The sequence below is a fragment of the Astyanax mexicanus genome, chromosome 2 (assembly GCF_023375975.1).
Source record: "Astyanax mexicanus isolate ESR-SI-001 chromosome 2, AstMex3_surface, whole genome shotgun sequence".
In the NCBI taxonomy this organism is placed as follows: domain Eukaryota; kingdom Metazoa; phylum Chordata; class Actinopteri; order Characiformes; family Acestrorhamphidae; genus Astyanax; species Astyanax mexicanus.
In genome coordinates, this window is record NC_064409.1 from 32919315 (window position 1) to 32945888 (window position 26574).

Genomic DNA, 26574 nt, shown 5'->3' on the forward strand with positions numbered 1-26574 from the left:
TATACTTTTCAGGACACTGTAAAAGTTGATATTGTGGGACAACACAAACCCTGTAGTACTCAAAGTCTTAGATACTTATTGGAATAAACATTTTTATATTATATGTACTCTAGAAAATGCAATAAACGTGAATGGAAGATGAGTGCATGGATTGATGAATTAATCAGTTAATTAATTAATAAATCAGTCTTAAAAAATACCATGATATGCGTATTTGATCCTTCCATCCAGCCCCAGATCACAACTAGACAGCTATTAACTGACATCTGGTTCATTAACCTCTGAGACCCTGCACTTTCATATGGGGACGTTACAATTCTGCTTCTCTGCTTTGACCATTTGGCCTCATATGGAGACGCTACCCATACTGTTTAGTGGACACATGACAAATGAAACTTAAATGGTTGAAAACAAGTTGGCGGAATCCCAGTCAAGAGTTTCTACAGCCAGTCCAGACAGAAGCATGGGTCAGGTAAAATTTCTCATTGAATTTTATGTTTAAAACTAGTTTATTTACTGACTGTAGAAAGTTTAAACTTTTTGAACTTGGGTTCTGAACGAGCTGAATTCCCTGTTCCACCTTAAATCATGCAACAGAACGCGGAGGCTGCAGCATTTAAGGTGGAACTAAAAGAAAATGTAAGCTAATAAAAGCTAATTTTAATTTCCCATCCCTTTAATTTAATTTTCCATCACAGAAGAATAAAGGAATAGACAATAATAATTAATTACTTTACACTGAAGACATATAAATGATTCCCTAAAGCTAACTAGTTAAGCAGCAGCTAGGCTGCTAAACTTTAGGGCTCCACTGCCACCATTACATCAGTTTGGCAGGGTCACCTACAGGTTCGTGAAGGTTTGTCTCAATTCTCTTTTAACTCTGTGCGCAGTTCTTCTTCTGTTGTACCAAGGGGGGGGAGGGGGGGTGTGGGTTGGTTGGATGTGCACTGTTCTTCTTCAGTTGGTCACCGGGGGGTGGGGGGGTGCGCCCAGTTCTTCAGTTTTTAAATGGGGCGGCTATTTTCTTCATAATATGCATAAAAAAAAATCACTAGTAGTTTGTCTCAGTTACTAGCTAACTAGCTTAATTTCCTGTTTCCAGAAGCTGCAGCATTTAAGGTGGAACTAAAATAAATAGAAGGCTAATAAAAGGTAACAGCTCCCCATCCCCAGAGAAATTAAGGATTGGACAACAGAGCCTTTTTTTTTTTTTTTTTAATAAGTAGAGCATTAAAACTGAGCTTTTTAAAATAATTTTCAGGCTGTTTAAATAAGCGACATCTGTTCGGAATGATGTTAATTAACCCTGCAACACTGAAGAAGCATAGACCTATCATTTAAGAACAGATCTCCCCGTCTAATCTAATATAATTAACAGTGTTTAAGAAAATAAAACACTTTCTAAACAATTTTTTAAACGTATAGCCTACAGCAAAACACAAACATCAATAAGTCTATGAGTTAAACCGAATTAGATCAAAAACAATAACATAATTTACAATTACTTTTGTCTACTCTAATATATTTAACAATGTTTAAGAATATAAAATACTTTCTAAACAAACTTTTTTTTTTGTAAGCATATAGCCTCAGTACAAAACACAAAAACTAGGCTATGCACTGCACAGTCATTAAACCGAAATAGACCAAAAACAATAACATCATTTACAATAATTTTCATCTAATCTAATCTAATTAACAATGTTTAAGAATAAAAAATACTTTCTGAACAAACTTTTTTTTAAATTTTTTTATAAAGCATACAGTCTAGGCGCAGAACACAGAAACAGCAATATATCTACGTCTTTTTTTGCTGTGGAAAGCTAGGAGCATGCTGAATTGACACATTCTACGAAGCCGACACACATGTTACTATCAACAACTAACTTGAAGTAGCTCCATACCTCTGACTTTCCTTCGCAATGGGCCAAAGTCAGCTTACCTGATGTCATTTTTCTCCTCACTTCAGAAGCCTCCATTTTGTTGCGAGTGAAGTGCGTAATGGGAGTCAGGTTCGGGCAGAGAAATTAAGCTCTAATATAGACATAGATATAATAATGAATTGCTGTACATCCTGCCCATTTTCTAAAGACATACAATGCCCTAAAACTGCTAGGTTGCTGAATTGTATCACTCCAATGCTATCGTCACATCAGCCTGGCATGGTTTGGAAAGTTTGTCTGAATTTTTAGAGAGAGTATTTTACCCCTCCCTCTTGTAACTCACTAAGTGAAAGGATCACTCAAAAACAAGAGGTAAGGGGTACAAAATAGAAGTGGGTTTGGGCCAAAGGCTCTGTTTGACTGATATTTAGATTCAGGAGGGCTGCAGCAATCAGGCTTGGCTGTTTTTAAGCTTAATTGATCCCAAGTGTCAACTGCCTTTGTGTTAATTGGTTAATTTGGTAGGCAAGGCGGCTGTAATTGTAACACACAAGGCCAGTGGGTGTTGAACTTTTTTTTTTCTTTCATTAATAAAAAGATTAATTAAAAACTGTTTGTTTTTGTCTTTGTTTTTGATTGGGTTTTTTTGCCTGAAGCTTTGAACCAATTAAGTGTGACAAATATGCAAATTAGCAATTTTTGCACCAGGCTGTGTGTATGTGTGTGTGTGAGTGTTTTTTTTACTTGGGGCTGTTTGGCATGCCTTCTGTCTCCTTCTGTTTTTTTTTTTTTTTTTTTTTTTTTTTAAGGTAAAATAAAATGAAAGATGTGAATGGGATTTAATGGATTATGTATTGACAGGTGCATTTAGGGTCTAGTCTAAAAAGTTTTCAGATTTCAGAGTCAAAAACTATCAGGATTATCCTAAGTTAATAACAAAAGCTGATGAGACCAGCACTAACAAACAGACTCAGTTCAGATCTGATCCAGAACTCAGTACGGCTGTCCAGCTTAGATGGACTCTGACTAATGAGTGCCGTCTTCATCCTTTTCATGGAGCAGGCTTAGCTCTGAAGCTTACAGGGCCCATGCAGCTCCGAGCACAACAGCCGAGGAACATTAGGATGCAATGTCAGACCTCGGTGTGTGTGTGTATGAGTGTTTGTGCACACAGACAGCACTTTGTGCTTGTGTATGTTTACAGGATTGCAGCCCTCTGTTGTGTGTGGACAGGCAGAAGCCAGACGTCTCCGATGTTTTCACAGGCCTGATTCAAACACTCCTCCCTGAGGAGATAGTCAGCATCCTGCAGGCTAGCTCATCTCTTCCTCCCTTTTTTGAGCTGTTCTTTTCGCTCTGTGAACCCCTAGCTGATTGTGTGTGTGTGTGTGTGTGTGTCTTTATTCTCTTACTCACAAAGTTTATTTAGTATTCTCCATATTGCCAGATTGTGAATGTCTGCTAGTTTGACAGAGGAATTTAGCCGTAGCAACAGACTGTGATTGATGCAGTCTTGTAGCTTTTAAAATGAGAAATCTCACAATACAATATTTTATATTATATCACTTAAGATGAATCTCTAAATTTAGTATATATGGGCATGATGCTCCTCAAACTATTAAACATATTTTAGTAGACTGCCCTGCACTTTTAACCACCAGAAATACCTTTTATAGGGTTACATATATCGTGATATTAAAAATCCATATTGTGATAATAGAAATGTTCTGTCTTAAAAGTAGTCTTTTATTTACTGTGAAGCTTTAGGCGTATTTATTGTATAATTGTTTTAGTTTGCAGCTTATATGCAAGCACTAAATATTCTGCAATATTTTTTGCTGCATTATATTATTTTATGCTATATTATTTATTTTGCCACATTATGATTATGCTGTTATACTCTTATACTATATTCCTGAAATTAATTCATTATTTTTCATTTTTTTCTATTTCGCCAAGTATATCGTTATCGCAAAAATACCCTGAAATATCGTGATATTATTTTAGAGCCATATCGCCCACCCCTAATTACAAATATGAAAGAACGGTTTAAAACGATTCCACCAGCTAAAGGAAGTTCTACATAAGAAGGCACTGATTTAAGTCTGTGGTGCTGAAGTCATGAACATTGTCGATGCCATAAAATAGCCAACATGTTGCTGATATGGCACAAAACCCAAACAAACAAACCAAAAAAAATTATGGGCATTAATCAGTCAATGCAATCAACTGACTAGAAAACTGATAAACAAATACTTAATTTTTAATAAGTCAAAAACTGTGGTCTGTGTCTTAGAACACATGAAGCATTGTTCAATATATAATTAAAAAAAATGGAAACATATTCTACAACTGCATTCTATGTCTGTCCACCCAAACTGACAGATCAAGCAAGGAGAGCACTGATCAGAGAAGCAACACTAAGGAACCATAAGAAGCTCTGGAGGAGCTGCAAAGGAGCTGGAGAAATCCACAGCCACATTTTCGAAGCTGCAAAAGACTTGAGACTTGAGGAGATTCACCTTCCAGCAAGACAATGACCCTAAACACACAGCCAGAATGGCCCAGTCAAGTTCCTGACCTAAATCACATTGAACATCCGTGACAAGACATGAAATGAAATGAAAGCTGTTCACAGACGCTCTCCATTTAACCTGTCTGAGCTTGATCTATTTTGTAAAGAAGAATGGGGCAAAAATCTCAGTCTCTAAATGCGAAACGCTAGTTCACATACCACAAAGACTTGTAACTATAAATGCAGTAAAGATGGCCTGACTAAGTATTGATACACTTTTGAAAACCATGAGTCATTTTCATTCCACTTCAGTTATTAGCTACTTTGTGTTGGTCCATCACTTAAAATCTTAATAGAAGACGTTTAAGTTTGTGTTTGCAAGGTCTGTTTGTGAGAGCAGCTTTTGAACAGACTCAAAATACTTAAAAATACTTAAAATAATATGTGGCACCAAAACAATTCAATGCAAATAGTAAACCGTGGATAGTGAAAGCCATGCCCAAGCAGAAGATTGGAAATTTAAATATGAGGAATTCAAATTCTAAATCTTAAATGTAAAAAAAAAAGCATTTTAATTGACAATTTTAACATGTAACTGTTAAGAATCATACATCTCCAACGATGTCAGTAAAAATGATTGAAGGTACCCGTTATATAGTACCAATATACATGTTAGAAAAACATTGAGTGGCCATAAGTCACAGTTAGAAGATGCAATAAACTTCATGGGGTAGCATCTTATCCCTATGATCAAATGTGCAGTGTATAACTTGATGATCAGAGCTTTTGCATGTATTGCATTAAAAGGTACAATTAGGCCTGAAATATTTCAACAGTGACACTGTTCATGATTTTGGCTCTGTATGCCACGGCAATGGACTTAAAAAGAAAAGAAAAAGTTTAGATGCTGTTTAAGTGTAGACATTCATGTTTAAGTTAAGTTTTGAACAAAAATATCATATGAAGCGTTTAGAAATTACAACCATTTTTCTACAAAACCTCCTCATTTCGCATGGTTTAAAAGTAATTGGACAAATGAACTTTACCAAAAATAAAATGTAAGTTTTTAGTACTATGTTGAAAATCTTTTAAAGGCAGTGTCTGCCTGAAGCCTAGGACCAATGAACAACACAAAACACAGGGTTTCTTCCTTTATGAGGCTTTGCTAGGACTTTACTGCAGCTGGTTTCAGTTGTTGCTGTGTTTGACACTCACTGTACTGGACTGAGTGATTGACTCTAGTAGGGGTGGGCGATATGGCACTAAAATAATATCACGATATTTTATGGTATTATCGCGATAACGATACTCTTGCCGATATAAATTATTTATTTATTTTTTTCAAGAATACACTATTGCAACAAGATGAAAATTTCATTTTATTATTGCATACGATTTATGTCACACCCCTACCTGAGATATAAAAAAAAAATACAAGAATTTGATCAGATTTGTAACAGAAGTCAATGATCCAGAATGTCATGATGACTTATAATGCACTCTAAATATCTCCATGCAACCAGGATTAAAGTAAAATAAATGATACTGGACCGACATAATCTGTCTCTAGTAGATATATAATGGAAAATGAAAACAGTGTAAAAAAAAAAAATAGTACCCTGATGTAATAAGTTGGGGGTGGGTGATATGGCACGATATTTTTAGAGTATAATATCGTTCACGATATTCAAAAATGTTGGCGATATTACCGTGTATGATATGATATGATATGACACACCCCTAGACTCTAGAGATCATATGATCTGACCAGTTCTCGGGATCTGTTTAATTATTGTCTGATAAATATACATAGTCAATCTTCACTTCCATCTGTAATATCAAAAGTTTAAACACGTCACATGTTTTTAATGTTCTGCATTAATACTAAAGTCATCCAAACATTTGATGAAGTGTTAAAGAAACCAGAATATGTTTTATATTTTAGATTTTTCAAAGTAGCACCTCTTGCTTAGATGACAGCTTTGCACATCGTGGAGTTTTCTCAGGCAGCTTTCTGACGTAGAGTCACCTGGCATGGCTTTCAGTTAACAGCTGTGCTGAACTTATCAAGAGTTAATTACTTTTAAATTACTTTTCCTCTTAATGTGTTTAAGACCAAGAGTTTCCTCTATTGCACAGGATACGTTCATCAGAGTTACCAGCCTAAGAACCCTAGATAAGAGCGCAACTAAATGCTTCACATAGTATTTTAGTTTGGTTATCACTTTTAAGTTTAGTACATGATTCTGGATTATACTGGATGAAAGAAATAATTTACAATGTAGAGAAAAATTAAAAAGTAAAATATACATATGCACACAATGTGTACAAAATACCATACAATTCAAAAATGATAGATTTACTTAGATGTATGAAGAAAGTAATGCTACTTTTTAGTGGTGTGTGGCATTGAACAGCTGAACATTCAAATGCCAGTTGTGTTCGACAGCCTTGTATTTTCCATACATGTCTGTGTGGACGTCACATTTCTTAAGACACTGACCTATGAAATATGCAACATTGTTTTTAACCCCCTCACAACTCATTGATTTTCTTCCTGTCTGTCTTTTGACATGAGAATAGCCTCGTCTTCTTTGACTGTTTGTTTGAAAGAGGAGAAAAAAGATCATCAGTGTGTTCTTCACTGGAAATCCGTTTACTTGCATTTCTGTCCCTGCCTAAATCTCTCTCTCTCTCTCTCTCTTTCTCTCTCTCTCTCTTACACAGACATGTGGAGGAGTGTGCGAGCCTCAGCAGGCGTTTCCGAGCGGATGATGCAGAAGCTCAGAGGAAGGGTGGAATTCACCCTCCTGCTGACCCTCAAACAGGACAAATTCAACTCCGGGGTGATGCTGTCCATACATCATGGAGAGCAGAGGTACGCAATGAACTGATACCAGACCTGTTAGCTCATCAGACCAATGATGGATACAACTCTTTGTGCTGGTAAATTATGGACCAAAATCTGGTTTATTGTTAAAATCTGAACAGCAATGCTAATTTATTTTGCATTCTGTTTATTGTATTGTTGATGTAAAAGTCGAGTCTGTGCACTGCATGGGTTGCACACGTGTTGGGCATGCTTGGTGCATATTTGTTGCTATGATAGCAATATGCCAGAAATGACACCTGAACACACTTTCTTATTTATTATGAGACCGCCACGCACATCAGAGTAGATATATATGAGCAAGCTTGGAGGAAAATGCTAACTGCCAGTTCTGTTACACAAGCACTGACTTTAGACCTGATAGAACACAGTGGATCAACACTAGCAGATGACATGATGTCTCTCCAAACCATCACTGACCATCAGTAAAAGAAATCAAGGGAGCAGAGTCTGGAGGAAGAGTGGAGAGACACACAGTCCAAGCTGCTTGAGGTCTAGCGTGAAGTTTCCACAATCAGTGATGGTTTGTAGAGTCTGGTTTCTCCGTCATGTCTTTAATAACACCTGCAGAACATTTTAGTGTAGCATAATATTAAATACTCCAATAATCACTCATAAATATAAGCAAAATAGAAACCTTTTACAATCCAGATAAAACATGTAGGGTCATTTTTGTTCCCCAATGTTCAGTGATGTAACACAACAAATAACACAAATAGTCATTTAGCTCTATGAGCACTAGGGGTGTGCCATATCATATCGTATGCGATAATATCGCCAACATTTTTAAATATCGTGAACGATATTATACCCTGAAATATCGTACCATATCACCCCTCACTAACTGTCACATCAATGTACTACTGTTTTACTGTTTTTAGCAAAAGAAAAATTCACTGTTCTAATTTATCGTTATATATCTACTAGAGACTATAAAGATTATATCTGTTCATTATCATTTATTTTACTTTAATTCTGGATATATGGAGATGTATTTGGAGTGCATCATTAGGATCATGACATTCGGGATCATTGACTTCTATTACAAATCTGATAAAATTCTTTAATTTTTTTAATATCTCAGGCAGGGGTGTGGCATAAATCATATGCAATAATAAAATAAAATTTTCATTTTGTTGCAGTAGTGTATTCTTGGAAAAAAAACAAATCATTAATTTATATCGCCAAGAGTATCGTTATCGCGTAAATACCATGAAATATTGTGATATGATTTTAGGACCATATCGCCCACCCCTAGTGAGCACTGACATCTTGAACAGTTTTCCAATGATTTGAACACAAATTAATTGACAATGAATTCCAAACTGCTTACTCAGACCATATATTAAGTGACACAAAGCAGCATTGAAAACCTATAAGATATAATATATATACACTGCTCAAAAAAATAAAGGGAACACTCAAATAACACATCCTAGATCTGAATGAATGAAATATTCTCATTGAATACTTTGTTCTGTACAAAGTTGAATGTGCTGACAACAAAATCACACAAAAATCATCAATGGAAATCAAATTTATTAACCAATGGAGGCCTGGATTTGGAGCCACACACAAAATTAAAGTGAAAAAACACACTACAGGCTGATCCAACTTTAATGTAATGTCCTTAAAACAAGTCAAAATGAGGCTCAGTATTGTGTGTGGCCTACACGTGCCTGTATGACCTCCCTACAACGCCTGGGCATGCTCCTGATGAGGTGGCGGATGGTCTCCTGAGGGATCTCCTCCCAGACCTGGACTAAAGCATTCGCCAACTCCTGGACAGTCTGTGGTGCAACGTGACGTTGGTGGATGGAGCGAGACATGATGTCCCAGATGTGCTCAATCGGATTCAGGTCTGGGGAACGGGCGGGCCAGTCCATAGCTTCAATGCCTTCATCTTGCAGGAACTGCTGACACACTCCAGCCACATGAGGTCTAGCATTGTCCTGCATTAGGAGGAACCCAGGGCCAACCACACCAGCATATGGTCTTACAAGGGGTCTGAGGATCTCATCTCGGTACCTAATGGCAGTCAGGCTACCTCTGGTGAGCACATGGAGGGCTGTGCGGCCCTCCAAAGAAATGCCACCCCACACCATTACTGACCCACTGCCAAACCGGTCATGCTGAAGGATGTTGCAGGCAGCAGACCGCTCTCCACGGCGTCTCCAGACTCTGTCACGTCTGTCATGTGCTCAGTGTGAACCTGCTTTCATCTGTGAAGAGCACAAGGCGCCAGTGGCGAATTTGCCAATCCTGGTGTTCTCTGGCAAATGCCAAGCGTCCTGCACGGTGTTGGGCTGTGGGCACAACCCCCATCTGTGGACGTCGGTTTCTAACCGTTTGTGCAGACACATGCACATTTGTGGCCTGCTGGAGGTCATTTTGCAGGGCTCTGGCAGTGCTCCTCCTGTTCCTTCTTGCACAAAGGCGGAGGTAGCGGTCCTGCTGCTGGGTTGTTGCCCTCCTACGGCCTCCTCCACGTCTCCTGGTGTACTGGCCTGTCCCCTGGTAGCGCCTCCAGCCTCTGGACACTACGCTGACAGACACAGCAAACCTTCTTGCCACAGCTCGCATTGATGTGCCATCCTGGATGAGCTGCACTACCTGAGCCACTTGTGTGGGTTGTAGAGTCCGTCTCATGCTACCACGAGTGTGAAAGCACCACCAACATTCAAAACTGACCAAAACATCAGCCAGACAGCATAGGTTCTGAGAAGTGGTCTGTGGTCCCCACCTGCAGAACCACTCCTTTATTGAGTGTGTCTTGCTAATTGCCAATAATTTCCACCTGTTGTCTATTCCATTTGCACAACAGCAGGTGAAATTGATTGTCAATCAGTGTTGCTTCCTAAGTGGACAGTTTAATTTCACAGAAGTTTGATTTACTTGGAGTTATATTGTGTTATTTGAGTGTTCCCTTTATTTTTTTGAGCAGTGTATATATATTAGATGTATATCATATTATAATATAATTCAGTGTGTATTTTGTTCACACTAACTTGCAAAAACTAAAAAAAAAAAAGAAACAAAAAAAAAAAAGCGTGATTTGGGCAAGTGTTTGGTGGCTCATGGTGTTGAACAGCTGAGCAAGCTTGGAGGAAAATACTAACTGCCAGTTGTGTTACACAATCATCCAGACGCCCACACTGGGTAGAATCTAACAATTATCCCTGGTTTAAGGGCAAACACTCAAACCAGCGATGTCTAATCTTATCAAAATAGCAGCAGCGGTGTGGCTGCAGGTTTTAATCCCAGACAATCGATTCCAGACCTGATTCCAGTTGTTTAATCAGTTGGTCTTTACATGGTTGGTCAGGTGAGCCCCTGCTTGTTTAGAATAATAATAAAAAAACATTCTGCAGTGATTTTGGCCTTGCTTTTGGGCGATATTGTTTAAACAAATCTTGATATTTTTCAAATATATGAGCGATTCTTGATTACAATTTTTAGTTCTTTCAGAACAACTTTAGTTGCTTTATTTGTAAACAAAAAGCACAATTTAAAGAGCTATATATTCCTTTACATTTAATTTCTTTTTTTTACGAATAGTTAGCAGCCCCCTTCAGCCTTACATGCAGCTTTTATGTTAAACATGATGCAAACAGCACCTGCCTGTGTTTCAGTTTAGGAAATATGTAAAATATAAAAATCACTGACACTTCTTTACAGGTTTCTGACAGAAACAGATGTCTATATACTGAGATTTCCTTTGACGGCTTTTACATGTAAAGATTTATCATCTATTAACATGCCTTGACCCGTATACGGGCTACATGTGTAGGTGATACAAAATTATTTTTTCTGCAGTAAAATAACTTATTTACATTTTAAAATTTTGAGGGTTTGAAATCTCATACAGGACACTTTGAGAAGCTGCCTGTTCTCTCTCTACTCCACTTAATAATTCCAGATCAGTAACAGGAATCAACCCATACTATGCATGTTTGTAAGACGTAAAAACTAGACAAACATAAAGAAACTAAAGGTTTGAAGGACATGAACTGTTTGATTTGTATTTAGGAAAATATGGATTTTAAAATGAAGTTCAGGAAAGAGCCAATTTTATAATTCTATTAGTTATAGTTTGACATTAGCTGATTTACTTTTTTTTTTTCTATTACAGTTATAATTATGCTTTTCAGTAACGTTCCTCAAGATTTAGTGATGTAAGGTCAGACTGACAATTGACAATAATCCTGGCCTGTTAAGAGGTAGAAATTTGATTTAATCAAATTAATTTGCTTAGCTTTCCAGCCCTAGTTTAGACCACTTCTACTTTCAGTGTGAACATTAGCCTTTCTGTTCTTCGTCATTATTAAACATTTATAGTTCTGTCCAGTTCTAGTCAGCGTTTTTTTGAAAATCATCACATGACCTCTACTTGAAGGTCGCTCTGTGCTCGCACATCATCAGCAGAATATCAACAGCTGGTGTCCTCTGAATAGATTACAGGGACCAGGCATAAGCCACCGCATATTAATCATGTGCCAAAGATCAAGCTGTCAAAATAATTGTTAGAGTTTACACTTAATCATTATCATATTAGATAGCAAGCTCTCTTCCACACACACACACACACACACACACACACACACACAGGGTTGACACAAATTTGACCCTCAGCGGCACATTCCTGATAGTTGTTCATTTCTGAGAATTTTCTTAATCACGTTTTGGGATTTTCCTCTCTTATACTACAAGAAAAGAAAATGCCACAGATGACAGCTGTTTGTTTTCCTTTGTTTCTTGGCTGTTTTATCCCAAGGAGAAAGAAAGGGATAATCAATAAGGATGCGTCATAAAAATCCCTCTGGGCATTGGGACACTGTTGATGGCATCCGTTTTTTTTCTCCTCCTGCTTTCCTTTTCCAATCACTCCATCTTTAGGGCGTGTGCTGATGCATGGGCCACCTTGCTGATGGCGCGTGTGTAATGTCACTGAGCATCCGGTGACATTTCTTAAATACATACTGTATTGATTATGCCTCCCCTTTAAGGTCAGCATGCTCACAACACGGGGGGCTCACGGATCAGTGCCTTTCTCAGCAACACTCACATACAGACACACAGGCACACCCACCCGCACACACACAAACACACACACACTGAACAAAATCTTCAGGATTTACCAGGAGACATTTACTTACATAGACTTCTAATAACTTTTAAAAAATTGGCATAAATATATATATATGTTCCTCAATCCTGTGCCTGATGCCCCCTGCGCTGCTTATTTACAGCTTTACCTGCTCCCAGCATGCTTTATTTAACTAATCAGCTCATTAACCAGCTCTTTCAGAGTTCCTGGGGTGTGTTGAAGCAGGGAACCCTCTGAAATGTGCAGGGCAGGACCAGGATTAAGAAATAAAGAGCATACATTGCATAAATCATTAAAATAACAGTCAGGAAGTGTAATTTTTACTATTAAAATGTGAAGTTTGTGAAGCATCTAAGAGCCAAAGGCAAGACAGTGCTATAGCCTGATAAAGTAACTGGCTTATTGAGGCTTTGTGGGCATAATAAGCAAGATGGAGAAGAATTGTTGGCCTTTGGAAAAATGTGTTGTGAATATGGCAGCTGTTGTACCATTAGAAATGCCTAAAGAACTTGGAACATTTGTTTTCCCATTGACTTCTTTAGAGATACAAGATTTTTTGTCAAACAGCGAAGTACCAACTTCATAGGGTGTGAAGGAGGGTGAAGACTAGCACATGCCTCCTCCGATACATGTGAAGTCAGCATCCTCCTCTTTTCCAAATGCTGCTGATGCTGCATTGCCGAGTAGCATCACAGTGCACTCGGAGGAAAGCGCAGCGACTCGGTTCTGATACATCAGCTCACAGATGCCTTGTGCTGATCTACATAACCCTAAGAGTGATAAGGGGAAAGAGCACCATCTAACCATCCAGAGAGAGCAAGGCCAATTGTGCTCTCTCAGGGCTTCGGCAGCTGATGGCAAGGTGCATGATCGTGATTCGAACCAACAATCATCTCCCGATCATAGTGACAGCACTTTAAACTGCTGGACCATTCTGTGACCCCCTTAATTTAATTTTAAATAAGTTCACATTTGCAGAAAAATACTTCTTTAGAAAAGTCAGTTTCACATCAAACCTAAATGAATGACTGTTTAAATGACAGGGACTGAACTATACAGAAATGTTGAGAAATAATCTGGAATAATCTTATATTTTAACAGAAAGGTAAACAGAACCAAACCTTTTCCAGAATCATTCATTACATTTGCAAATGAACTGAAATGTGGGCAGGTGATTAGCCTGCTAGTTGTGCTGATGGTAAGTTTGATGAATTTGGTAGTTAATGTGATTATGATTGGATATCTTATTGCACTGCATGTAAGCTGTAAAGAAGATGGAGAGTAAAATCAATGAGGCTGAACACAGTCAGACTGGATTGTGGACTTTTTAATGAATGGCTGATGTTTAATATGGTAGATTGTACAGCTAATTGATTTGCACACAGATGATTAATAACTTGATAGATGGCGAGCAATTCTGCATTGCTCTGTGTTAATGATGAGTTCCATCCATGAGTGAGTGTTTAAACGCTATTTGTTCAGCTCTGGCAATGCAATCAGAAATCTGAAGCCGCCTCTGATTGATGTGTCTGTGTTGAAGGCAGCTGTGTGTGAACACCCTGAGCAATGTTAATTGCTTTTATCCCATGCCCCCACTGTTCCATCTCATTGTGTTCCACAGGGCTCCTTTACAGGAGGAGACAACGTGTTAGATTCAGCTCCAGGGTGAAAATATTGCTCCTGAAAATATCTCTCAGTGTGGGCTTTCATATGTTTTTGGTAATACTCTGATCCATAACAGTAATGAAATATACCTTGCTTTCAGGAAGGAGTATCCACAGTGTCAGTTTTGCTTGAAAGTTATATTTTATCTCTAAAAGTAATTTCATATTGCTGCATATGGAACAGCCAACAACAACAACTGTAGCTTCATAAAATACCTGTATCTCTGGACCTTTTTTATTTTTCTTATCGCAATATGATAACAATAAACACATCAAAAGAGCTGGGATAACACTGTGAATAACAGTCTGTGTTCAAGTGACATAACAAGGCTGGAGGCAGAGTGAGGCAGAGCTCCACGGTGAACGCACACACCAAACTACTACTTAGCCTGAGGAATATGAGTGCAGCCGAGCCAAGTGCCGAAAAACCTTCAGTTTACGTAGCTTAAATTAATATAGGATTTTTGTTTATCATGTTTTACACTGATATTGGGATAACCCACAGCGTTATTGCACTTTATACAACAGTTAGTTCCGACCTCATAATCTGATTGTTTGGGAAGTGTTCTAGCCGTGCTGATATTTGTAATATAACATCACGGCCTTCTCACACTAAACAAGTAACGGCGTATACACACAGGACAGCTTTGAATCATCAACGGCACCTGCAGCAGTGTTAGCTTAGCACAGGCTAGCGCTCAGCCGCGGCATGCTCAACCTCAGCCCGCAGCGCTGGCTCGTCTTTTGTGGAAAAAAGGGAAGGAAAATCGCTCGGCTAATGCCGTCTGACAGCCAGAACGGTAACCAGCCAGACTAGGCTAAGCTAAGCTAATGCTGAGCTGAAGCAAGCTATGCTAACCTAACCACAGTCCAGCCAGCTAGCTAAAACCAACACCACCCAGCAAAACAGGCAGAAATGCTCAAAAAATGCGCAGCTTTTACCTGAAGTTGACTCCACAAAGCAGGAGAGGAGAGTTTTAGCGTTATTCCACACTCCTAACGTTACCATCTTCACTTATTCCCAATTTTGATTTCAAGCTAACTTTCGTGATGTTAGTCTGTATAAACCATACACCCTTGTGTAGTTAAGTTTCATTTCTTCTACAGTTCTTGTGGAACTACTTTTTGGCAGAAGGCACAGTCCATATTAAAGCATATTCATTCTCCATTTTTTTTTTTTTTTTTAAGTTCTTTGATTTATTTTCTTGATTCATTTTGTTAAAAAAAAAAAAAGAAAAACTGTTGTATACTCGCATTCAGCTCGTGCCTAGGACCAAATCACAGCCGTGATGTTATTCCTGATAACACACTCCCTCTTGTGTTCTATTGCTTAATTGCAAAACTTGTCTAAATCGTACACCCCTTCTGAAAAATGATGCTTGTATGCTGTAGTAGGGCTGGACAGTTAAGTGGAAATTAATCAAAATTTATATTTATCTGTCAATTGCTGTCCATGAACGATCATGCACTAGACTTCAGGGAGCTTCAGGTAAAACCATTAATATATGGTCAGATATTATCAACCAATTTAGAATTTTTTTTGTAACAGGCTTCTTCTTTTCAAAAAATAAAAACAAACCTACAATTTTATATTAGTTTTTATGTTTTATCTTATCCCTATATTGAATCTCAGTTCAGCATAATTATGTTTATTTTTATGTTTATATGGTCAATAATCAAAAAGTTTCAATAAACACAAAGTTGTTAACAAAAAAAAAAATCTATATTTATAAGTTTTACCCTTTCATCATTTTAGTTTATTTTTTAATTGCATTATTCCTTATTTTTTCAAAGTATTAATTAACTTTTTGCTCATGTTAATACCTTTTGTTCATGTATGGTCCCATTAAAATTACAATACCATGTGTGTACTCGCGTGACTCCACCCTATCCATTCTACAACATCCAGCTTAAAATCTCCAGCAGCTTAACATAAGGTCAGGCAGGATTGTGCCCGACCAACAATGTCCGAAAATTGGAAACCCTTCACTTTAACATCAGTAGGATTTGATATGTGATGTGTAAAATTGAGTACTGTGTAGCAGCATGACCATTTTGTGTAAACATCTGGAGAAGCTCCACAGCAGTAACATGATAAAATCTCAATAAGAAACTGCTGTAACTGTTGTTCAACTGCAGTAAAGTGTGCAGTCATTGGTTAAGTCATTGAGAACCCAATTTCTCTTCCTTTTCTTCTCATCACTCAGTGTAATGCTAGTCATATGAACAATTATTTGGCTAATAAATTAGTATTGTAAATACTGGAAGTGTTCTCCAAGCAGCATGTTCAGCTGTCCGGTGATCAAAAAGATACAAAGGCACTTTAAAAAAAAAAGCACATGCTAACGTTCACCTTCTGGGCACTGGTAATATTATGTGATTGGAGATTCCCCTGTGCTAAGCTGCTTTAGAACTCTGTGTTGGTTGTGACTGATGACCAGCTGTTTCTGAGCACACACATTTAATCACATGATGTCACTGACCATAGCAACCACTTAATTGATCCTCATTTTGTCTTTAGATCTAAAATAATTAAAGCAGTCCACTAGAATCACCAGTGCAGGTCAATTGTTAAAGACAATTAACACAAAATATTAGCTTATACAAAAAGTTGTAGATCAAAATTCAGTGCTGCACATTTAGAGCGTTTTCATACCAGCAGTATTTGGTTCATTTGTAACTTTAGTGCTGTTTGATTTGCTTTTTATTTGACCTAAACTGCTGATAAAGCAAAGTTAGATCTGATATATTAGCCACAACTACTGTGAAAACATCCTTAGACTCATCATAAAAAGCACAATAGGCTCACATAACATACGCTCCCCAAGCAGCCCCAGGAGAGTTATTTGCATGATTAAAAAGTGAGCCTGCTTGTTAGTCCTAACCAACCCATGGTTACAAAGGAGATCAACTCAACATTACTAAAGGCTCACTTAGAGAACGCTCAACAAACAGGCCTGTGAGACTCTTCAGGCAAAGATCTGCCATACACAAGCTTTACTCATAGCTTTACATTCTTGGCTAACATGTCCCCATTTCTCTCTCTCTCTTGCTCTCTGTACTGTACTGTTTTCAGTGGGTTTTTACTTCAAGTCAATTCCAATGGTATAGTGATACACTGGATTTAAGTAAGTAAATGATGTGGGGTTGATGCTGCAGTTGGTCAGGTCTAGATTCAGCAACAGTATGTGCTGAAAGAATGAGGTCAGCTGACTACCTGAATATACTAAATATAGACCAGGTTATTCCATCAATGGATTTTTTTCTTCCTTGGTGACACAGATATATTCCAAGATGACAGTGTCAGGATTCATGGGGATGGAATAGTAAAAGAGTGATTCAGGGAGCATGAGATCATCATTTTCACACATGGATTGTTCACCACAGAGTCCAGATCTTAACCTCACTGAGAATATTTGGGATCTGCTGGAGAAGCTTTGTGCAGTGGTCAGACTCTACCGTCATCAATGCTTCAAGATCTTGGTGAAAAAAATAAATCTTGTGATATTACAGAAGATTATTAAAATAATGCCGCAGCAAATGTGTGCTGCAGTCAAAACTAAAGGTGGTCCAACGAAATATTAGTGTGTGTGACCTTTTTCTTTTGGTGGTAACTTTTTTTTTTTTTGGCCAGGCAGTTTATGATGAGATATAATAATATTAATAGAACCAGTCACAAAAAATTGTGATGGATCAATGTTTTAATCATATAGTACTAAATTCCTTCTGTTTATACATGATGAAATTCAAATATTTTTATATTCTCTGTACTCTTAACACAGCAATAAGCCATTAACCTCTCATGAAGCCTCAGTCATGACTGATAAGCAGGCGGGCAGGCGGAAACAAATAGTGATATACTTTATATTTTTTGGAAATACAGATGTTTAGTCGTACTGCCTGACCCTACATGCTGCTCTAAATCATGCTAATTTCTGCTTATGAAACAAGACATTTAGTTTGACACTTTTTGACACTTAAGCAGTCTCTCGCTCTGTTAAACACACATTCAGAAACAGTGAGGGGCAGTCAGCGAGAGTGACAGACGGACAGAGAGTAGAGTCAGGTGCTGTTCTGAGATGAGCTGACAGACACTCTGATGGCTCTGCTTGGTTTTCATATCATGGGACGTCTGTTTACAGCAGCCATAGGACAAAAGAAATATAAACATAAATTAGTATGCCTACTGTTTCACCCTAACATCTGCAGGACCATCTGAAGGAAAAGATGAAAAGGACATTTATTATTATTATTATTATTATTATTATTATTATTATTATTATTATTATTATTATTATTATTATTATTATTATACATTCACCAGTTTTTATTTTAGATGTTTTACATCACCATAGACTAAGAGGCTCTTGTCCAAGAAAGAACTGTGTGTCTTGTTACAGCAGGAAAACACCAAAATGTGCAGATTACTTGTACTGCAGGACCAGGGTTGAGAACCACTAAACCAGTCAGTTGAAACTTGGTTGGACTGTGCTTAAAAATATAATCAGTTCAAGACATCCAACACAATTACAATTACATTTTTGTCTTGTTGTACAACATGTGGATATGATCTCATTAATTTTGGCTGATCTTAGCATTATGTGTTTCTTAGCAAGGAAGGACCAATAACATTAATTAGGTAGTATGTTGACTTTGTTTAAAACAGCGGTTTATTGTATTTGTGATTTTTTTGTTTTTTGTTATGGAAGTATTGCATTTTTCCTGTCTAAATATTTGTAATAATTAAAGGTTCACTAACTGTGATTATTATGCAGTTATTTTATTGTTTATTGCAGTAATATCTGGGACAGTATATTTTATCCAAACAGAAATAGTTATCGTGCTTAAAATCACCCTTTCTGCTCAGGAAAGTTAAAAAAAAAAAAAAAAAAAAAAAAAAAAAAATCAGTTTCTTCTAAAAGCTATTTGACGACTACGAAAACAACTTGCTAAGGGGCTATTAAGTATTATGTGTGCTTTATGTAGAACTTGGACTCTATATAAATTGGATATTTTCTGATTTAAAATAAAAACAAAATTAACTTTGTAATATAAGTTCTAAATTTATACTAAAAGAAAAAATAAAATAAATTACTGACAATTCATGGTAAGTATATATAAACTTTTAGCCACAACTGTAGGTATTTTGACCTGAACTGAACTCACAAAAAATGAGAAAAGAAGGAAAATGTTTTTCAATACTATATTAATAACTATACAAGGACAATTCTAGTTTAATATGTTGCATAACAGTACAATGTTGTTATAGGTCTCGTCATACATCTATATCATCTATGCCAGCATGCAAAATGGCAGGAGAAAGATTCTTAGAAAAGTTTATCATTTAAAATGATAAATACACCATTCATGCAATGTAGATTTATTAAGTTTTTCAGTTTGAAAAGGGGAAGGGGTGCTACTTTCCGTTCTAACATTCTGAGGGAGAATCTCATCTCAAAAACAACTTTCTATAGTATTTAGTAAACTTTACCTAAAAGTTTTGTGGACTTTCTTGTTTCATTCAACTCAGTTTTTTTATAGTGGGCAAAAACTGTTAAGAACCTGCTAGTGTTTAGGTTTTTACCTCAAATCAGTAAAGTGTATTTATTTTTACTGAATCTTTGTAAACATGATAATTGAGTGCCTGTTTTTAAAATTGCCACATTGCAAGTGGCAGAACTTTAGTTTCTGAATTAGTCCCTTCTTTTTAGTTCTAATGTGTTTTTAAGTCTATAGATATACTACATAACATAATTTCTTGCTCATCTTCTCAGGGCTGCCAGTAAGTCTGGAGGGCACTGTTTGACTCTCCTGTAATGCTTTGCCAGTTAATGCTGTAATCTGCCTGATGATCCTGCTGCTAGAACCACATGGCTCTGGCAAGTGTTTGGTTGTGCCTGTGTAGAACTGGAGTGAAGACTGAACTGAAGTAAATTGAATTTGCAGGTATTTGGAGCTGGAAAGCAGCGGGCAGCGCAGTGAGGTGCGGCTGCACTACTGGACGGCAGAGCGGCAGATCCACACCGAGGTGTTTCCCTACAGTCTGGCAGATGGCCGCTGGCACAGAGTGGCCCTGTCACTGAGTGCCACACAGCTGGTGCTGTACGTGGACTGCAGCAGGTGAGTACGGCCTGGAGACTTACGGTTCCCTCAGTGCCTCCGACAGTCTGTCTAGGAGGCTCAAGGCCAAGGGCAAGGACTTTAGAGCATCGATCTCCTCTCCACCAGGGAACAAAGCAGACTGCATTGTAATGATCGTTTTTAAATGCTTTGCTGTTTTTAGAATCTATGAGAGGGTTGTGGGAACGCCGTCTATGGAGGTTCCTGCAGGGTCAACTGTCTGGCTAGGACAGAGAAATAATGCACACGGTTTCTTCAAGGTAAGTTTGAAGTATTGAATGTAGTTCTCTACACTTCTGATTTTCAGGCTCCCTCTATATATTTCTCACTCTCTCTCTGTCTCTCTCTGAATAGGGTGTGATGCAGGATGTTCAGTTGCTTCTCATGCCTCAGGGATACATTTCTCAATGTCCAGACCTCAACCGCAGTAAGTGCACTTCATCAGCCAAGCGCACGCTCATAAATCACATCTTATTAAATTTGGATTAACAGCTTTGCTGTGTGGTTATAAATTACAGTGGATAATAATTCACTTTAAATGTTCATTAAAGCTTTCTCTCTCAGTGCCAGTGAAGATCTTTTTTTCGATTTCAGCTTGTCCCACCTGCAATGATTTCCACGGTCTGGTGCAGAAAATCATGGAGCTTCAGGACATTTTGGCCAAAACATCTGGAAAGGTGACCGTTTTTCCTGCACAGGGAAAGGCATGTTAACTTGTGAATTGTATATAATATTTAATAATAATAAAAGGGGATTGTCAACGGTATGCTACAGTTACAGTCATGAAAAGTATATGGCATCAAAATGCAATGTGTGGTGAAAGAGAGGGCCAAAAAGACCATAATAATAAACAAATAGAAATAGACAAAGTGAATACGTTTCAAAAATACAATATATTTTAGAACTTAATTATTGATTCAGAGAAAATAACACTTAAGCTGCAGTACCAGTCAAAAGTTTGTACACACCTATTTTTTTTTCCTAATACTGAATTCATCCACACTATAAGGCAACACATTAGGAATTATGTAGTAAAAGTGCTGAAAAAAACCAAACCTCTGTGAATAATTTAGATGGCTCTTATCTAGGGTGCTGGTAGCTTGTAGTTTCTTAAGCTTCCTTTCCTAGTATGGACCTGATTTAGAGCCAGTTTCATCAAAGTTTTTGATGGTCTTTGCAATTGGACTGCAATTGAGGATATTTTCGAAATTCTTAACATTTTTCGTATTACCATCAAGTATTGTTTTTGCCTTAATATGGATTAGAACATTATTTACATACAGCTGTTCACTGTATACCAACTCTACCTCTTCACAGCTTTACAACTGAAAACTTATTAAGAGGGAAGAAATTCAAGTAATTAACTATTGACAAGTTCAGCACAGCTGTTAACTGAAAGCCTTTCCAGGTGACTCTACTTCATAAAATGTGCAAAACTGTCATCTAAGCAAGAGGTGAAGAATGTAAGAAATCTTCTGTGAAGAATCTAAAATTTAACACTTTTTTTAACTAAATAATTTAACGTTTTCTTAATAGATTGGATGACTAGAATTAATCTACAATTTAAAAAAGAAAAAAAAAATATTTTGACTCATATACTGTATATGAACATAAACAAATATAGGGATAAAGATGTTCTTCTGTGCACCATACTGCAGCTTAAAAAGTCTTGTGTTATCCATGTCAGTTTTACTCTAGAAAAGTATTGCATGGTACATTGCACTGAACAAGTAAAACCTCTCAGTGTTGAAAGATATATAGAGAGACATATTGAATTTCTGCATTTGTTATATCTCCATGCCTCTCGTTCTTGTTGGTGTCTGTCTGCAGCTTGCACGGGCTGAGGAGAGGATGAGGGCTTTAGATGGCTGCTACTGTGAGAGAACCTGCTCTATGAATGGAGAGCTCTATAGAGATGAGGAAGTGTGGATAGACGGCTGCAGGAACTGCACATGTTCGGTAAGAGTGTTACTTCCTCTCTGTATTAGATTCAGGTAGAAAGCTAGTAACCCAAAAATTATGAGGGCACCTTCGTTTTTTGAAGAAAATAGTGAACAAAAGACTATACAATACCAAAGCTGTGGGTTTAAACATACGTAACATATACGTTGACCTAACAGACATGAAGCTAATTGACATACAGAGTCATTGAGATAACAAAATCAGTAAGCTAGCACTGATTCAGTCACTGAGATACTGGAGCCATTAAGCTAACAGAGCTTACAAAGCTAACTGAGCTACCAGAGCCGATGAGCTAATAATGCATTGAGCTAATGATAACGATAGCATTAAGCTAACAGAACTTACAGAACTAACTGAGCTACCAGAGTTACTGAGCTAATATCGTCTTTAAGCTAATGATAACGATAGCATTGCGCTAACAGAACTTACAAAACTAACTAAGCTACCAGAGCCACTGAGCTAATAATGTCTTTAAGCTAATGATAACGATAGCATTACACTAACAGAACTTACAGAACTAACTGAGGAACCAGAGCCACTGAGCTAATATGGACTTTGAGCTAATGATAACGATAGCATTGCGCTAACAGAACTTACAGAACTAACTGAGCTACCAGAGCCACTGAGCTAATAATGTCTTTGAGCTAACGATAACGATAGCATTGCGCTAACAGAACTTACTGAGCTAACAGAGCCACAGCGCTAATAATGTCTTTGAGCTAACGATAGCATTACGCTAACAGAGCCACTGAGCTAATAATGTCTTTGAGCTAACGATAGCATTACGCTAACAGAGCCACTGAGCTAATAATGTCTTTGAGCTAATAATAGCATTGAGCTAACATGGTTACAGAGATAACTGAGCTACCAGAGCCACTGAGCTGATAATGACTTTGGGCTAAAGATAGCATTACGCTAACAGAGCCACTGAGCTAATGATAAGATTGAACTAATGATAAAATTTGATCTAACAGAGCCACTGAGCTAACAACAACATTAAGCCAACAGTGCCACTGAGCTAATGATGGCTTTGAGCTAATGATAGCATTGAGCTAACTTTGGCATTGAGCCAACAGTGCCACTGAGCTAATGATAGCTTTAAGCTAACTTTGGCATTAAGCTAGCAGTGCCACTGAGCTAATGATACAATTGAGTTAGCTAAAGCATTGAGCCAGCTGTGGCATTTATCTAACAGTGATGCTAACTGTGAAGCTAACTGACTTACTGGAGCCACTGAGCCAGTGTCAGAGCCAGTGTCAGCCATTGAACCAGAGTCAGTGAGCTAACTGTGTCATAGAGCCAATGGAGCCACATAACAATAGCCTTGAGCTAACAATTTTTATTGATCTAACCTTAGTATTTAGCCAACAGTGCCACTGATCTACTGGAGTCACTGAGCTAAAAGAGTCAATGAGCTAACTGTGTCACAGAGCTGCTAATGGCATTGAGCTAACAATAGCATAAAGTTAGCGATAGCATAAAGCTAACAGAACTTACAGAACTAACTGAGCTACCAGAGCCACTGAGCTAATAATGTCTTTGAGCTAACGATAACGATAGCATTACGCTAACAGAACTTACATTGAGCTAACAATTTTTATTGATCTAACCTTAGTATTTAGCTACCAGTGCCACTGATCTACCGGAGCCACTGAGCTAACAGACTCAATGAGCTAACTGTGTCACAGAGCTAATAATGGTATTGAGCTAACAATAGCATAAAGTTAGCGATAGCATAAAGCTAACAAGAGCTACTGATAGCATTGAGCTAACTGCGGCATAAAGCTATTAGTGCCACTGAGCTAACATTTTATATTTCTAAGCTACAGCAACATTACTGTCTTTCCTTAAAGTGTTTATATTCTGAAATGTTGTTTCAGAATATTGTCAGCTGTATCAGTTTGAAACAGTAGCTTCTAAGCTAACATTGTGATAGTTCATACCCAGTGGTGTGGTGTACGTAAAAAAACAGTTCATACTTAAAAAAAAAAAAAAAACCCTCACATTTAAAAAGCTATGCAGATTGCATTTTCTCTCTACTGCAGCCATGCTTACAGTGAAACAGCTCTGTATACTCTGTGCTATTTTTAGGGATCTCTGTGTACATGAATCTATTTGGTAGCTGTTATCTGGAGTTAAACTATTTATGCAGTCATTTGCTTGAATCCACACTGAACTAAAAACTGAAATCAGCAGGGGGATAATGAGCCAGAGAGACAAACACAAATACAAACAAAGCTTTTTAAAGGCACAGAAAATATAACAATTTATATGGAGCTAGTACACTGGCTATGACAACTGCTTAAGTTACAAGCATGAATCAAGTTCCCATCTACACAGTGATAGATATAGTGTGGATTCAAACATACCATATTTTTCGCACTATAAGGCGCATTGTGTATGGATTTTACCAGTCAGGTTGTAAGAAGCAGTAAAGCCATTTTGCTGAAGTACAGTGTTATACAGGAGTTTCAGTTTAGTTCTCCAGGACTGGAGCTGGAATAACATTAGCATTAGCCACTAACCACTATTTCCCCGTTCAGAGGTGAATTCTTTCACCCTGTTGCTTGCTGCTAATCCTGGCTAGCACTGCTGGAGCAGTATTAGTATTGCCTGTTAACAGTTAGCTGCTAATGCTAATGCTCTAGCCTTAGTATTGGAGAAATTCAGGAATATAGATATACTGTAAATAAATGGAAATGTTTTACTCACACAGATAAACAGTTTTCGGGAGAGAAATCTGTGTTGATTAACATCCAGTGCTCATTTGACTTTAAAAGAGTCTTTTTTTTTAATTACAGTTTTTGTTTACTTAGCTTAGCTTTACTTAACTTAGTTAGCTACACCCCCACCACCCTGCAGAGAGATCTGCTGAATTAAAAGTTCCTTAAAGTGTCTCTTAAAATATGCCTTATAATATAACATAATAATTTTGATAATAATATAATCCAGTGCGCCTTATAGGGCAAAAAATATCGTAAATACCTTTGAGCAGCAATGATTGCATGTGTGTACACAGACTACTGATATCTTTACAAAAAAAAGAAATTCTTATAACAGGTTATTTTTATAAGCTGAAGAATAGATGACACTTTTTTTTTTTTAAACTTTGTATAGTTTTGTGTTTCTCTCTTAAAGCTCACACAGTCCCAGAGCTAATAAATGTGTCCTGTTTACAGAATGGCACTGTTGAATGTGAGAGCATCTTCTGTCCTGTACCTCAGTGTCCTCCAGACACTGCAGCAGCCTACATTCCTGGAGCCTGCTGTAAAGAATGCCAGCGTGAGTACCCACACACACACACACACACTTGCTTAATTAATTCTTGAATTGTCAGCGGTTAGAGCACTGGGTAGTTGATGCCTGCGGGTTGTGGGTTTAATACCCGGGTTTGGTAAACTTCCACTGTTGGGCCCCTTAAGCAAGGCCCTTAATCCTCACTGCTCCCTGGGTGCCACAGCTATGACCACCCACAATTTCAGGCACATGGATGGTAAATACACTACAGTAGTCCTGTTGTTAAAGATTCTTTTTCACAGTATATCAGTGAGGTTACAGAAAGACCGCACTTGCTCATTAGTCTGATAACCAGCCTGACCAAACACTAACGTTAGCCACGTTTACATGCAGCATGATAATAAATTAGTAATGGTAGACTAGTAGCTCAATCAGAATAGAACATGTCCATGTATACAGGTCAGTCGGAATAGAGTAGTCTGATTGAGGCCATTCTGAATACTATTTTTATGTGATGGAACGAGGTGGCTAATTCTTTAAATAATTTGTTAAATAGAAGAATAATAGTCATGTGAACACCTGCATCCGTATGCATTTACAATCGAAAAGTTTAAGTATGTTCTTCATACATACACGACAACAGCAACACGCGTTATTACGGGAATAGAGACTTTCACATTACATGAGCACCACATGCAATACAGAAATTAGATACAGTAAAGGAAATAATTATTTGAGCCCTTGCTGATTTTGTAAGTTTGCCCACTGCCAAAGACATGAACAGTCTAGCACAGCAGTCAGACGTTTTTTTTGTAGTTTATGATGAGGTTTGTGCATGTGTAGTTTTAGGCTGATCTCTTGCCTTCCTCATGATCAAGGGTACTCCATGAGGTGAGATTTTGCATTGATGCCCAGATCGATGTTGATTGACATTTTCCATTTTTTTATTATTGCACCAACAGTCATCTTCTTTGTACCCAGCGTCTTACTTGCAGTTTTGTAGACCATTCCAGCTTTGTGCAGGTCTATGATCTTGTCCCTGACATCCTTAAAAAGCTCTTTGGTCTTGTTCATGTTGAACAGGTTAGAGACTGACTGAATAATTGAGTCTGTGGAGAGGAATCTTTTATACAGGTGACAATTTAAGACCGCTGTCTTTAATTAAGGTAATAAGTTGAGTGGCTGACTGGCCT

General features: G+C 37.6%; 1 protein-coding gene across 5 annotated transcripts in view; it reads left to right on the plus strand.

Moving 5' to 3' along the window:
* The window catches only part of nell2b (neural EGFL like 2b), a 138878-nt gene that overhangs the window by 21986 nt on the left and 90318 nt on the right, over nucleotides 1-26574 (plus strand). For 3 of the 5 annotated variants that reach the window (XM_049474233.1, XM_049474235.1, XM_049474236.1), the window contains exons 3-9: nucleotides 7129-7279; nucleotides 20009-20182; nucleotides 20346-20442; nucleotides 20537-20609; nucleotides 20777-20886; nucleotides 22013-22141; nucleotides 25324-25426. In XM_049474233.1, coding sequence (XP_049330190.1) covers nucleotides 7129-7279; nucleotides 20009-20182; nucleotides 20346-20442; nucleotides 20537-20609; nucleotides 20777-20886; nucleotides 22013-22141; nucleotides 25324-25426 — 837 coding nt within the window. The remainder of the gene's footprint in view (nucleotides 1-7128; nucleotides 7280-20008; nucleotides 20183-20345; nucleotides 20443-20536; nucleotides 20610-20776; nucleotides 20887-22012; nucleotides 22142-25323; nucleotides 25427-26574) is intronic. The other 2 variants (XM_049474234.1, XM_049474237.1) reach the window with 1 other exon arrangement.